The sequence below is a fragment of the Bubalus kerabau genome, chromosome 4 (assembly GCF_029407905.1).
Source record: "Bubalus kerabau isolate K-KA32 ecotype Philippines breed swamp buffalo chromosome 4, PCC_UOA_SB_1v2, whole genome shotgun sequence".
NCBI lineage: Eukaryota > Metazoa > Chordata > Mammalia > Artiodactyla > Bovidae > Bubalus > Bubalus kerabau.
The window spans coordinates 43475293-43490052 of NC_073627.1; the positions used below are offsets into that span (position 1 = coordinate 43475293).

General features: G+C 47.9%; 1 protein-coding gene and 1 non-coding gene across 6 annotated transcripts in view; both read left to right on the forward strand.

Moving 5' to 3' along the window:
• Positions 1–11102, forward strand: part of SSH2 (slingshot protein phosphatase 2) — a 246769-nt gene extending 235667 nt beyond the window's left edge. For all 5 annotated transcript variants that reach the window (XM_055577066.1, XM_055577063.1, XM_055577064.1 and 2 more), the window contains 2 exons: positions 1149–1983; positions 4123–11102. In XM_055577066.1, coding sequence (XP_055433041.1) covers positions 1149–1983; positions 4123–6150 — 2863 coding nt within the window. In that variant the 3' untranslated portion in view covers positions 6151–11102. The remainder of the gene's footprint in view (positions 1–1148; positions 1984–4122) is intronic.
• Positions 11103–11721: 619 nt separating this feature from the next.
• TRNAE-UUC (transfer RNA glutamic acid (anticodon UUC)) lies at positions 11722–11794 on the forward strand. Its single transcript has one exon. It is a non-coding gene; the product is annotated as a tRNA-Glu (tRNA).
• Positions 11795–14760: the final 2966 nt, after the last annotated feature.

The following is a 14760-nucleotide window of genomic DNA, read 5'->3' on the forward strand; positions in this document are numbered from 1 at the left end:
TGTGAGTCGTGAAAACCGCACCCCCAAATGCCACATTTGGCGACCTGTTCCCTGGGCCAGCCACAGGGCCACCTTCCTCTTTTTGACTGGAGCCTTGGGAACTGTGCTTCCCTGTTAGAGCAGGCTTTGAAATGAGATCTCATCAGACCTCCTCTCCACAAAATCAACCACAGGATGGACATGTGTGTAGTCTTTTTGGCTTACCTCCTTTTCCAGGGTCACTTTAGCTTGGTGATTTTTATCCAGATATCTTTATGAAAGGGGCCTTTATCTCAATTATGAGGACTTATGCTGGGCTCCATTGAAGTGTTTCTCTGTATTATTTGCTGTTTGTTTTAGTTTTTCCCCCCAGTTATTAATACTAAACATGCTCATTTTAAATTCACAAATTACAGACATACTACAGAGTGTAGAATGTAAAGCCCTCCCCCAAAGTGAAAGCCCCACCTTCCTCAAAATAAACCCTGTTACCAGTTTAATGGTGCTCCTGCAGATGTTTTCCTACATTTATTCTGACATGGGAACTAAATGTTCCAAGTGTGTTCAACATGCTTTTCACTTAATAATACACCCTGGACATCGTTCCATTGAAATACTGACTCTTTCTAATAGCCTCATAGCATGTCAGTGTATGGACTGTAATTTAAATAAATTTTTTTGGTGCCATAGTGTTAGAGTAAACATCCTTTTATATATATAGCTTTGTGCACTTACGTAGTAGTATTTCTCAAAGTAAAAATTTTAAAGGGAGAGTTGCTGGTGAAAGGGTTAAATTTTGAGAGCTCTTGCCAGATTTCATCCTTTGAAATTCTACAGTTCACACCCCTACCCACCATGTATCATGAGAGTGCTAGTTTGGCCAAACCATCATCCACACTATATGTTAACAACCATCTTGGCTCTTGTAAGTCCGATGTAAAAAGTCAGATCTCATATTCATTTGTCTTTGTTGTTGCTTTGCTTTGTTTTTGTTGTTTGCTATTAGTAACATTGAACCTCTTTTCAACTGTTGATTGCCTACTCCCACTGGGCGTTAACAGAGCATCTTGCAAGATAAGATTTACGTTGCTCTGGGAGCGGTTTCCTGGGAGGGTATTGATTGTTTTCACAAATCAGAGTAAGGCATTTCCTATGTGTGTCCTCCACAGCAAACAGCGGCACAACAAACTCTGGAGATCGCATTCAGATAGCGACCTCTCGGACCACCACGAACCCATCTGCAAACCAGGACTGGAACTCAACAAAAAGGAGATTACCACCTCAGCAGATCAGATTGCCGAGGTGAAGACCATGGAGAGCCACCCAACCATCCCTCCCGTCTTTGTGGAACACGTGGTCCCGCAGGATGAGAATCAGAAAGCCCTGTGCACCAAAGAAAGAATGATCTGCTTGGAGTTTACGTCTCGGGAATTTCACGCCGGACAGATTGAAGATGAATTAAACCTAAATGACATCAATGGATGCTCATCAGGGTGTTGTCTCAATGAACCGAAATTCCCTCTTGACAACTGCCATGCATCCAAAGCCTTAATCCAACCTGGAAATGACCCAGAAATGGCCCACAAGTTCCCAGACTTAACTGTGGAAGATCTGGAGACGGACGCGCTGAAAGCAGACATGAATGTCCACCTGCTGCCCATGGAAGAGCTGACATCCCGCCTGAAAGATCTCCCCATGTCCCCAGATCCCGAGTCACCAAGCCCCCAACCCAGCTGCCAGGCCACAGTCTCAGATTTCAGTGGAGATCGCATTGACTTTTTCAGCGCTCTAGAGAAGTTTGTAGAGCTTTCCCAAGAAACCCGGTCCCGATCTTTTTCTCATTCAAGGATGGAGGAAGTGGGTGGAGGAAGGAATGAGAGCTGTCGACTGTCAGTGGTGGAAGCAGCCCCTTCTGAAGCGACCACTGATGACCAGAGAAGCAGCTCTTTGAGTAATACTCCCCACGCATCTGAGGAGTCTTCAGTAGATGAGGAGCAGTCAAAGGTAAAGACTCTCTTTATGGTTCTGTCCCTACTTTTGTTCTCTGTGAAGACAGAATATTTGGGATTCTTCACTCTATTTTTGATATTGATAAAGACTGAAGAAGGCGATATAGGAGAGACAGTCTGGCTGTGACTTTCTGGGGAAACTTAGGGTTTAAATATAGTTATATTTTTTAAATCAGTGGCATTTCAAGGAATTTATCTTTCCAGGCTTTTGGTGTCATTAGAAGTATTTCTGAAAGGGGATGAGGGAAGAAGGGACTAGCCAAAATGTATGTCCTCCCAGAACAAGGAGAGGTCCCCCCTGGACCTCTGCAGTTCAGATCATATCTCCCTCTCTCAGCAGGGAGGTGCCAGGGACTCACCTGCTGCCTGAGTGAGACCCGGCTCTCTGAGAGGATGGATTTGTTTGGGGAAGTTCTTTCTGCTTCAGAAAATTCAAAGACTGGACATGTATTAATAGTTGTTGGTGTAGCAGCTAATTCCCATGCTGAGTTCTTGCTATTGATAATGCGTCTGAATTGTTCCTCATCTTGCCACCCTCTGGTATTTGAGAATTGAGAGATGGTTTGAGGAAATAATTTAAGAGCAGACAGAATCCCAAGATTCCTCTCAGTGGCTGATGAGTTCCTTTGAGCCATCTCAGACCAGGGAGGGGAACAGTTATTATGTGTCAACAGTTCTAAGACTCAAATTAATTATTATTCTCATTTTGACTTGGAAATTGGGTGGTATCTTAAAAACAATGGTATCTTAGATTGATAATGGGAAGTAAATGGTGATCAATTTGGTTTAACATAAATGAAGTCATTTAATGATTTCAGTGGAGCTGACTAGAGTCTTGACATCTCCTGATACCCACCTACTTAAATTTACCACCTCATATACTCATCATGTTTCTTCTCTCTTCTTAACCAACCCAGGGCAGTTGTTGCCTCTGCTTCTGTCTTCTCTTCTCCCCCAAAATTATGCCTCTATTTCATTTCTACCGGGAGACCAGAATGCCCAAGCTCGCCTTTGGACTAATGGGTGCAGCGGCTCTGACAGAAATAGCTTTTCTGCAAAGTTCCTGGTCATATGAGCACTCTCTCCACAGCCCCTGCACCATACTGGGCCCGCTGTGGCTTCTCTCCCAGCTTTGGCAAGTTGGCCTCTGCCTGATGTCCCAGCACATTTCTCCCAAAGGCATAACTGACCTTGCTAGTCTGCACTAGCTCTGACTCTTATGAAGGCGAAAGACCAGAACAATTCCTAGGGAAATACTGTACTTTGAAAATTTACAAAAATGCTGCCACAATAGATTGAGGCGCAGAACGATGTTGCTTTAAGAGACATCCAAGGGCCATCTCTGAATTCTGAGATTCTTAACTGTTTTACAGTAGGGCTTGATTTCGCATTGGCCAGTTTTCTTTGGCTTAGTTCTAAACCCATCTGGGGACTTGTAACTGGTGGAACAGTAAAATGTCAGAGTCACAGTTCCTCAGTGTGCTCAGGTATGTGGCTGCATCGGCCACGGAAGGAGCCCCATGAAACATAGGAATTGTGCTCACATGCTGGGGTGCGGCCACTGGGAGAAGCAGGGGGAGGAGTGGATGAGAGCTGGCAAGACAGAGGACAGAAGAGAGCAGTGAGACTCCAAGTCAGACATCCATCTCCCTCAGACTCTGGGCATATGTAAGGCGGCCACTGAGCCCTTCAGTGGAACTCTTCCCCTTGAACCAGATTAGGCCAGAAGTTGATAGGCTAGAGAGGAAAAGTTTCGTTTACCCCAGGATGGCCTGAATCTAGAAGGCTCAGGGTCTTCAGAAAATAAGGATTATAGGAGCCTCCAGGGCTACTTACTGTTTACTTTTGGAGCAAGCTATTGGAACAGAATTCTATTAGAGCAAACAGAACAAAAGTTTAATAGGCAGTGACACGATGTATGACTAATTTTGTATCTCTGCCTTTGGTAAATCTGTTCTTTTCTTGTACCATGAAATAGAGCGTAACCCCAGGCAGAGGACAGTTCCAGGCACCCCATGATTTGTGTCCTCAGAGCCAGAAGGTTCTCCTGGATCAGAAGCTAGTGAGCAATCAGTCTGGCTCTTTCAATCAGACTCCAGTTTACCATAACCTTCTCACTGTTCCCTCTTCTTAGGCAATCTCAGAACAGGTCAGCCCGGACATCTTCATGCAGCCGCACTCAGAAAATGCAATGTCAGTCAAAGAAATCGTCACTGAGATTGAATCCATCAGTCAAGGAGTCGGACAGATTCAAGTGAAAGGAGACGTGCTGTCCAACCCATGTCACACACCAAAGAAGCACATCGTCCACGAGCTGCCCCTGGAGAGGGCCCAGGCCACCGAGAACAGACCTGGAAACCTGGAGCAGAATGAAGGTTCCTGCCCAGCCCAGCCTGAACCAGCCAAAGACTCAGGGAAGGGAGACCCCGAGGGGTGCCCAGGCGCACACTCCTCCACCGCGGAGGTAGAAGAAGAGGAACCAGCGGAGGGGGAACAAGAGCTCTGGGGTCCCGGGATGCCTCCGGGTGCCAAGTGGTATCCCGGGTCCGTGAGGCGAGCCACCTTGGAGTTTGAGGAGCGCCTGCGGCAAGAACAGGAGCACCATGGTGCTGCCCCTGCGGGGATCTCGCTGTCCACTCGCAAGAATTCCAAGAACGATTCTTCGGTGGCAGACCCGGCAGCGAAAGGGAAGAGTGACGAAGCCGCCCCAGAACTGTCATATGTCCCCAAGGAGCCAGAGACGGGCAGGGGCCAAGGGCGATGCGGTGGGTCTGAGTCTGGCTCTTTACCACGTCCTGAGCAGCTTGCCATCGTCCCGGCCCCTGATCTGCGGGAGTCTCACCCGGCGCCAGCAACTCAGGATGGCCCACAGCACGAAGGTGTCCTGCGGGAGCCGAGGACTGTGGTCTCAGGCCAGGGGCCGGAGACACCAGCGGCCCCTGCTCCCTTTCCCAAGAAGATAGAAATCATTGAATACACCTACACAGCCACATCCCCTGATCCCGGGCCAGGGTGGGAAAGAGCCAGCAGTGAGAAGAGTGGGGTGCAGGGACTGAGGACAGTGAAGGTGGAAGAGACCCTCACTGTCCTCTGTGCTCTGGATGAAAATCTGAACCGGACGCTGAGCCCCGACCAGGCTCCTCTGCACCTCAGAGTGCTACCTCCGCCTCATTCTTCCTCTCCCCAGCACGAGCACAGCAGGCCGGTCAACCTGCCCCCTACCCTGAGCAGCCCAGCAGCGCCTGTTGTCAGTCCCACGGCCCAACCATGTGGCGCCAGCCTGGATCACCTGCACCCCCAGACGGTGGTTCACCTGGAAGGCTTCACAGGGCAGAGCAGCACCACAGACAGCGAGCCCTCCACGGAGCAGGGCAGCTGGGAAGAAAGTCAGGAGGGCCCCCTCTCCAGGGCCAGTGAAGTGCCATATCAGGGCTCCCAGTTCAGTAGCGAAGACCTGCATTTAATCAGCCAACTGGGTAATAATATCGGGGAGCAACCAGAAAAACTGGACCCAACATCTGTAGCCCATCAGCTCCCACACAGCTCCAGTAGCGACAGTATAGAGAGTCCCAGTCAGAGCCCCAGGGTGGTGAAGGGACGCGCTAAAGAAATCGAGTCCCGAGCAACTTTCCAGGTAGGGCTCCCCAAGCCACCCCAAATGAGGCGTTCAGCTTCCCTTGCCAAGTTAGGTTACTTGGACCTCTGTAAAGACTGTTCGCCAGAGAGGGAGCCTGTCTCCTCTGAGTCCCCTCATCTCAAACTGCTTCAGCCCTTCCTCAGAATGGACTCGGGCATGGAGGCCCAGGAGCCCCCAGAAAACCCAGACACTCCCCAGAACCGAGAGCCCACCAAGTATTTCATAGAGCAGCTCAGAACCACAGAGTGTATCGCGCAGAGCAGGCCAGTGGAGAGGCCCCTTGTACAGTATGCCAAAGAGTTCGGTTACAGTCAGCAGTGTTTGCTCCCCAGGGCAGGACCTGAATTGACTAGTTCGGAAGGAGGCCTTCCTTCGGTACCGACCCAGGGACTGCAGGACACCAGCCCGGCCCCGGGGCTGGCTGTGGCGCCCCGAGAGCAGCACGGCAGAACTCACCCCCTTAGGAGACTGAGAAAAGCAAATGATAAAAAACGGACAACCAACCCCTTCTATAATACCATGTGATTCTGAGCCTGTACACGTGACTTTCTAAAAGAAATGTTTGTAAAAGGGGCAGGTGTAATACGTAAGGAACCATGCACTTTATTGGTTAATTTTATAATATTTTGGTCGTTTTACTGTTCCTGGCGCATGCAGGGTTTGTTCCCCACCCCCACCCCGTGTGTGTGAGAGAGAGAGTTTGATTTGGACGGCAAGACCATTTTGGTTTTTTTTGTTGTTGTTTTTTTTTTGGAAAATTCAAACCTCAAAAAAATACTCATTTTCAAAGAACACCTTTATCCAAGGCAACGTGCTGTTTTTCAATCAATTGCCACCTGCTCCTCATTTTGCCCTCCTAGGAAAGGCCTGCTGGCTTGATTGAGGAAGGAAGCAGATGAGGGGAGGGTGGGATGAAGCTGGAAATTGGAAGCGCTGCCCTGGGCCTGTGTGATGAGGGTTTGGTCTCCAGACCTGATGCATTGGATTCAGATTTGCTGAAGGGGGCAGCCTGACGTCAGCATGTTCTCAGCCCAGCCCATTGGGAGTTCCCGAGGTGGGCAGGCTCTGCTTTGCTTTCAAAGAGGGTCTTCTAGAATTCATCTCTTCTGGTCTCCAGAGTGTATCATTATAAAAAGGCATGATAACGGCTGGCTTTGTAAACCTATCAAGCAAATACTTTTTTTTTTTTTTTTACCCCAAGCAAATCATTTTATTAAATTTAAAATGACCTCCAAATGAAATCCAAGAGGTCCTCTGTAAAGGGAATCCAAATAAGAAGAGGTGAAATTGGGGGTGGAGAGGTGGTCACGCCCAGTAGCTTCTGGGTGGATGGACTCCACTAAGGTGGTCATCCTACCCTTTCTTCCCCTCCCCCTCTTCCCCTCTACCCCCGGAAATGTGCTCTGCAGCATCCTCCCAATGAGAAAACACGATAGGGACAAGTTTGAAAAACAACAGCTGAAAATGTGTTTGTGTTCTAAAATGAGTACAAATGTAGGGTTTTAACCCTTTCGTTACTTGAATAATTCTGCGGGCCTTTTGAGTTTCATGGCCATATTTTTCCAATTTATTTTCCTCCCTCATGCTGTTTTTCCCAGCGCTGCCTAACTTTTTAATTTCATAGATATTTGAATTGTTACATGACCTATGTATAACCTCCATCGAATGCAAAGTTTTTCTGTTTAATATTATCACTGTTAACACTTGACATAAGTTTTCTTTTTTTCTTTTCCTGGAAGATTTGTTATTTCTCTAGTTTATATACAGTATTTATGTACATAATGTCCTCACTTTGTTACATTGTTTTGTTGTTGTAGGGTCTTTTTGATTTATCCATTTTAAGAAGGAGTAAAGCTGCAACTGGAAGACATACAGATACCACAGAAATAAAACTCATGGGTGTTGGTAGGAATCTGCAGAGAATCTATGGACAGTGGTATAATTTAAATGGAGACTTCTAATCACCAGCTCCTGCCAAATTATGTGTTAGTAACTTCCTCCTCAGAGAAACCCCCAAAGGCTCCCAATAAGATTGCAGCGTGACTGAAGGCTGATGCCTCTTTGAGACTGAAATCCCAGAACATTGGCTGAATCAGAGCCAGGGAGCATATGTGAGTGTTACTGCTGCCCGGGTCAGAAGCCCCTAATGGATTGGGCTGAAGAGCCACAGGGAGGCCTCAGCAAGGGCAGGTGCCCCTAATGACCACATCTAGGATGCTGTTGCTTTGCTGCTATTGTGGAGGTCCTTAACGCAGGAGCACCTGCCGTAAATACCGTTTCAGCTTCTTACAGAACACATGTTTAGCCCGGAAGGAACGCCTTCTGCAGCTCCTCAGAACCAAAGAGGTCTACAGATTGGCTTCCTGTGTGCTTTGGTCGATGGCCACATCGCTGAGAAATACACCAAGCACAGAGCTGAGGTTTAGGTTTGGGGTTCATCACAGCACTGAGAGAAGACGACAGATTCACAGGCTGTGAATATGATGTCAGAGGCCAGAGCTCGGTGAGGACAGGGTGACCCAAAGGAGACAGCAGAGGTGGGCTGAGGCCACTCCTAGGTGCTCAAGATGAGCTGTGAATCCAGTTGCTGTGAGGAGGCCGCGGTTGGGTCTGACGTCCCTGCCAGGAGGCCAATTAGAAACCTCCTAAGTGTTTTTTAAGGTGTAGTAATGATAGGTACCTGTGCTGTTCCAAAATAGTTTCTTCAGTGTTCAGATGTGTCATCCACACAGTTTTGTGACTCCTGGATATTTAATGTGTTGTAAAGTGTTCTGCTAGGCGGCATGTTCCAGTGTGAGGAGACTTGCAAGACAGGGTTAAGAATTTCCAGGGCTCATCCATTAACACTTCCCTGTCTGGTTGAGGCAGTTCCATCACCAAGATGATGGGGAAAGGACAGGAAACTGCGGGGTTGGGAAGAGGAGGCTTGGCATGGAGGTAAAGAGTCGTGTCCACTCGGTGACTCCCCTGAGATGGTGACATCCCTCATATCAAGAAGGACACACCTGGGTGTCTGCAGTATTGCACTGTTCTCGCCATGGTGTTCAATGCTCACTCTCACTGCATTAAATAACAGCAGAGATGCGGGGGGTTGGGGAACCCTCAAACGCTGTGAAGAAAGAAACTTTTTTTTAAGCATCGAGGAAATGGTCTTGCTCTGCCTTTTTTTAAAAATAATTATATTTTTTAATCATTTAATTTACCTGCCTAAAGAAACATTCTCTACATGAGGTCTGTAATTCAAGCATGCCACGGGGTTTTGCCAGCCCTCAGACTCCCACAACTGAGTGTTCTTGTGCTATTTACGTAGCTGAGTTCTGTCCAGGGGAAGTCCATGATAGCCTATCAACAACTTTCCAAACTGTATTCTCTTCAAACGGTCTGATAATCTCGGGTGACCTATTTCCCTTTTCTGTTCATGGAAAACTCAGACCCAAAGCAGCAGGTCTGGGCGATTGACAGAGATGAGTAGAAGTTTTGACCTCTCGCTCAGTGCCTCTTGTTCTCTTTACTTTGAAAACTACCATAGCCTGACTCAAAATTTATTCTGGAGGGCTGTGTGATTGTGTGTGCGTGTGTGTGTGTGTAAAAAGTCACATTGTGGTGCATGGGGTGCAAGCCCCCGGGCACACAGATTTTGAGCTGCAATCTGGATGGCGCTCTGGTCAGCAGGAAAAGCCCCCCCCTCTTTGATTTTAGAAACAACGTAGGCGCGGTGTGTGCTCTGGCAGACGTAGGACTGTTCTGTAGTCATCCTCATCTCACCTCATTTGGATGGCCTTTCAGATTCCGAATGTTTGGGATCATTCCTAACATTTCAGGCTCTTTACCTAGCATTCTCCTGCTTCTGTACCTGTATCCCAGCTGGCATTTCCTCTTTCTTGTTTTGGGAACTACCAAGAGCCCCAAGGACAGTCTGAGGATGACCACGCAGGCTCTGGGGTCCCCCCTCCTGCTAAAAGGCCCCGGACAGATGCCGTCAGATAGACCTGAAGTTGCTGAGAGTAGCAACTCGCAGACATCTTCCTTTGCTCCAGCTGAGGATTTCAGTTCTGAGGTGGTCTAGCTATGTTTAGTAGAGATTGTTTTTTTTTTGGGGGGGGGGGTGGGAGTTATTTCTCTCTCTAAGAAAGCATTATGCAAAAAGGGTCATTTTCAAGGGCATTTTCAATTTTTAAAATAAAGCCATTCTTTGGCTTTTTTGAACAACTGTCTGTGGATACTTTGTTTACATTGTGAGTATTAAAAGGAGCATCATCTTGATGGCCGCTCCCTCTCCTCCTCCAGGCACCCGCCCTGGCCATCCTCACACAGACCAAGGCCCTGTGGTCAGCCCTCATGGGGAAGTGGGGGCCACCTGGAGCTGATTTCCATCTGTGTCCTGCACTCCCGGCCAACACGCTGTATGGAAACAGTCGTCATTTCCTCAGTGATGCTGTGGTCTTATAGTGATGGTTGTAATGGTGAATGGCTAGTGTTGTTTTTCAATTTTGTTTTGCTTTTTGATGGTAGATGAGATGAAATCTTAGCTCTTTCTTTCAGCACCAATCCAACTTAAGAGCATCTTGGATTCATTTTCCCTTCCAAACTAAAAGATCAAGGCATGTATTAGGCATAAATTTATTTACTGCCTCAACTCATCCAGGGGCCGTATTAGAATGAAAATTTGCCTGCCACCAGAGCAGGCAGCTGCACACTCCTAACCCTTCTCCAGGGCTTGGGGTCCCTGGATGCCATGGAGGGCTATTGCAAGATGCTTCTGTATTTTAATAGCCTGGAAGTGGAGGGTGACTGGGCCTGGCTCCTGCTGTGAAAAGAGAACCAGCCTCATTTTCTCAGTGCCCCAGAGATCTGGGGCAGAATTTCTAAACTGGAATCAGCCCTCAGCGGCTTGAAGATGCCCCAGGAGGTATGTGACTAGGGCCACCATCTGTGTCCTCACAGTGGCACTAGCAGCCGCCTCCGATACCCGGGACTTACCTCGAGCTGATGACTCAGTCTGGAAGCTGGGCAACTAACTGGCCCTGAAATGTTTCCCCATCAGTAAGTCCACAGGGAATTGTTTGGCTTTTATGTTCTATTGGAATTTGGTTTGCTTGGCATAGCTTAAGGTGCCTTTTCTTTTTTCCTTTCTACTTTGTTTTGTAGGACTTGTAAAGGTAGAAAACAAGTCCCCAAAGCCCCTCCCACTGACTGTTAACCTTTGCCCAGGCAATCCCAAACTTTTATGCTCACATTTTATTAAATAAAGCAGGTGCTCCCTGGAATCTCTGGGACCTTTTTGAGGCATTTGAAGCAGAATATAAAGAGTGGTCTCATCTCCTTCCTTAATCTTCCTGCTGGTTGGGATGTTCCACTTGTATCATAGATTTTTTATTATTGATGTGCTCCGCTGTTTTTAAATGTGAACTTGTGCGCAAATGTGCAGATTCAATGTTCTTGTTACAGATTGAATAAATTTTTATTTTGAAGATGAAGTGTGTACTGGATCAAGTGCAACAAAAGAGGGGGTGGTGAGAAGGTGGGATTGGAAGAGAACACTGATGGTAACCATGAATCAATTCTCACTGATTGCTCTCCCTCCCCATGAGATAGCTGACTGCTGGGGAAAATAAAACTTTCTACCTCTCACAAAACAGGGACTGGATGGGAAATGGGGTCACCAAAGGGTATTTCAGATAGTGTGGCTCCAATCAAGTGACCAGGCTGGGAACTTGCCTGGTCAAAGAGGCTCTTGTCAAAGCCACCACCTAAATGTTAGAATGAATAAGCAAAGGAACCAAAATTCCTCTGCCATCTGTGGGACAAGGTCTGCTCAGGACAGCTGCCGTGACCTGGCCCAGCAGAGACTGGATTTCTTGGGTAGATGACCTCTCTGGACATGAATGAGAGTTCACAAGCTTTTGTTCGGCACAAGGCACCTCAGCTCACGGAAAGGTTTCTAGAAATGGGACATGACTTTCCAAAGTAAAAGCTTTAACCCTCTCCCACCGTTAGAAAAGAAGCACTTAATGTCAATGGTAGAGGAAGAGAGATGGGGCCAAAGAGCAGCTCTCCAATAAAACAGGCTGGGGACAGGGCAGGGAGGGGAAGAATTCCCTGGTGGTCCAGTGGTTAGGACTCTGAGCTTTCACTGCAGAGGGCGCAGGTTCAATCCCTGGTCAGGAAACTAAGATCCCACAAGCTGCACGGCACAGCCCAAAAATCCACAACAAACCAGGCTGGGAGGGAAGGGGTCTCCATTTCTCCCACCCCTCCAACAGACCCATCATGAGATATTTAGTGATGCCGTTCATCACATACAAAGCAGTGCTACCATCTAGGGAAAGCTCCATTTCCAGAGAAAACACTGCCTTGTCAGTGTTTTATGGATGATATGAATCATCCATATCAAATGAGATGAGCACACCACTGGTGTCTGGCTCGAGTGCCAGAGTGCCTGATGATGAAGGCAAGGTCATTTCACAAAATATTCCAGAGGTGCCTGGAGTCCCTAACCCTGATCAGTCGTGGCTTTCTATGCCTGTCTTCTACGGATTGCAGTTTAGATGGATAACAGCCGGGGAAAGCACTAAGTCCAAGAAGCTTCTTCCACTGATTGATTCTTTGTACCTTGGCTCCACTCACCCATGGCTCTGCCAGGCCTTGGCAGCCAGAAGGCTAGAGGGCAGGGCTGAGCCTTACCAGCTCTAAACAATATCTGAGTTCCTGCTCCTGTACCTGGAGAGCACACCTCCCCCGCTTCCCAAGTGATGGAACTGAAGGCAGAATGGATTGAAGGATTCCTGCTTCCTAGCCCCAGACCCTTCCCTCTAGAATGGAGCTCCTGGCTCTCTCTAAAAAGGAGAAAAGGAGAGGAGAGAAGAAAAAAATGCCATTTCAAGGTAGGAGACAGCATGTCACGTAGCTTTTCTGCCAACAAGTGGTGCAGAGTTGGAAAGAACCTAACCCAGCCCTCTTCATTATACAGCTCAAGAAAGGTGCAAAAATAGGGTGACTGAGCAACGGCTAAAACTCCAGTTTTGTAGTTAGTCCATGCGTCCTTTCCTCTGTGCCACAAAACGTAACTCTTGGTATCAGCATTTGTGAGACAAAGTGGCATTCTCCTTCAAGGAGAGACAGAAATGCATGGTGCTGGGCTTCCCTGGTGGCTCAATGGTAAAGAATCCACCTACCAATGCAGGAGACGTAGATCCAATCCCTGATCTCAGAAGATGTCACATGCTGCAAAGCAACTAAGCCCATGCACCACAACTATCAAGCCTATGCTCTAGAGTCCAGGAGCTGCAGCTACTGATGCTGCACACCCTAGATACTGTCCTTCACAACGAGAGGCAACTAGAGAGGCCCCGACGCGCCACAACTAGAGAAAAGCCCAAGCAGTAACGAAGACCCGGCACAGCCAAATCAATTAAAATTTTAAAAAAAAGAAATGCATGGTGCTGAAAAGCATGACCCAGACACCAGAACTCTTGGGTAAGAATCTCAGCTCTACTATCTCAGTTTCCTGCCTCAGTTTCCTCATCTGTAAAACACGGGTAATAATAGCACCCATCTCAGAAGACTATTATCAGAATGGAATTAGTAAGTGTAATGTCTGTAATACAGTGTGTAGCTATTGTTATTAAGGAGCTACTGAGTCCCTCAGATCTTTTCCTCCTAATCATGTGCCTGGAATCTTTAGGTAAAAGGGAGATTCTTCATAAACTACTCTTATGCCCCACTCCAATGCCATAATCATTCCTGAAGTACCCATAACAAGTGTCTGGCCCACAAGCCACTGAATACTTGGACTCTTCCTGAGAAGCCTTCTGATCCGTTTGAGGTTCCCACCACCTTCCCTCCCTTTACCCCTAATGCTGACCTCTACCTTCTGGAAGGCTGTGTTCCATTGATTTCCAGGTGTGTCCAGAGAAAAACTTCCCTGGTGGCTCAGATGGTAAAGCATCTGTCTACAATGCGGGAGACCCGGGTTCAATCCCTGGCTCGGGAAGATCTCCTGGAGAAGGAAATGGCAATCCACTCCGGTATTCTTGCTTGGAAAATCCCATGGATAGAGGAGCCTTGTAGGGTATAGTCCATGGGGTCGCAAAGAGTTGGACAGGACTGAGCGACTTCACTCACTCACTCCTGGAGAATGAGAATCGCTGGTCCCCTGGACCCTCCAGGGCCTTATGATCTAAAGGAAGAAATCCAGGCAGCAGGTGAGACTGCTTAAAGAGCAGCTATAGGGACTAATTGTTTTTCACTGGCTGCATTTTGATCAGATTTCTTTTTATCTCTTCCTTAATCTTGGTCTAACTCAGCTGGTATAGAATCCACCTGTAATGCAGGAGACCCCAGTTTGATTCCCAGGTGGGGAGGATCTGCTGGAGAAGAAATAGGATACCCACTCCAATATTCTTGGGCTTGTCTTGTGGCTCAGCTGGTAAAAAATCTGCCTGCCCTGAGGGAGACCTGGGTTCCATCCCTGGTTTGGGAAGATCCCCTGGAGAAGGGTAAGGCTACCCACTCCAATATTCTGGCCTGGAGAATTCCATGGACTGTATAGTCCGTGGGGTGGCAGAGTTGGACATGACTGAGCGACTTTAGCTTTTACTTAATCTTGGTCAATACTCATCCAAGGGTCTTGAAGGGAGTGGGAGTGGGGTAGGGGCTTCCCCGGAACACAGTAGAACATCAATATAAACAAGGCCCTCAAGACTTGAGGAGTCAGGTTTAGTGTCTAAAATCTGGCCAAAGACCTGGGCCAGCTGCTTTTCCTTAAACCTGGTTTTCACTTTTTTCTTCTTCATTCCTACTCCCGGTTTTTAGGTTGCTTTCTGCCCTGTTCCGTGGAATTCTCCCTAAAGGGGTGGAATGTCTAGTACAGTGACAGTGTATTAATAACACAGTAACAGTAACATTCACAGCCCCGTCAGGGACTCTCCCAGCTGCCCTGGGCCAACCTAGGCCCTCATCCAAGGGTCCCCAGAGCATCCTCCGGGCTCTCTCCTCGGTGGTGTGTGGACGTGCAGTCCCGCAGCCCCGGCCTGCCGGGACTGGCTAAATTGGGACTGTGATTGCAGCAGGAATGCAGCGCGAAGGCATCTGATCTCGCGCGGCCGCCGGCTCTAAGAGGAGCGCGCCCCCTCG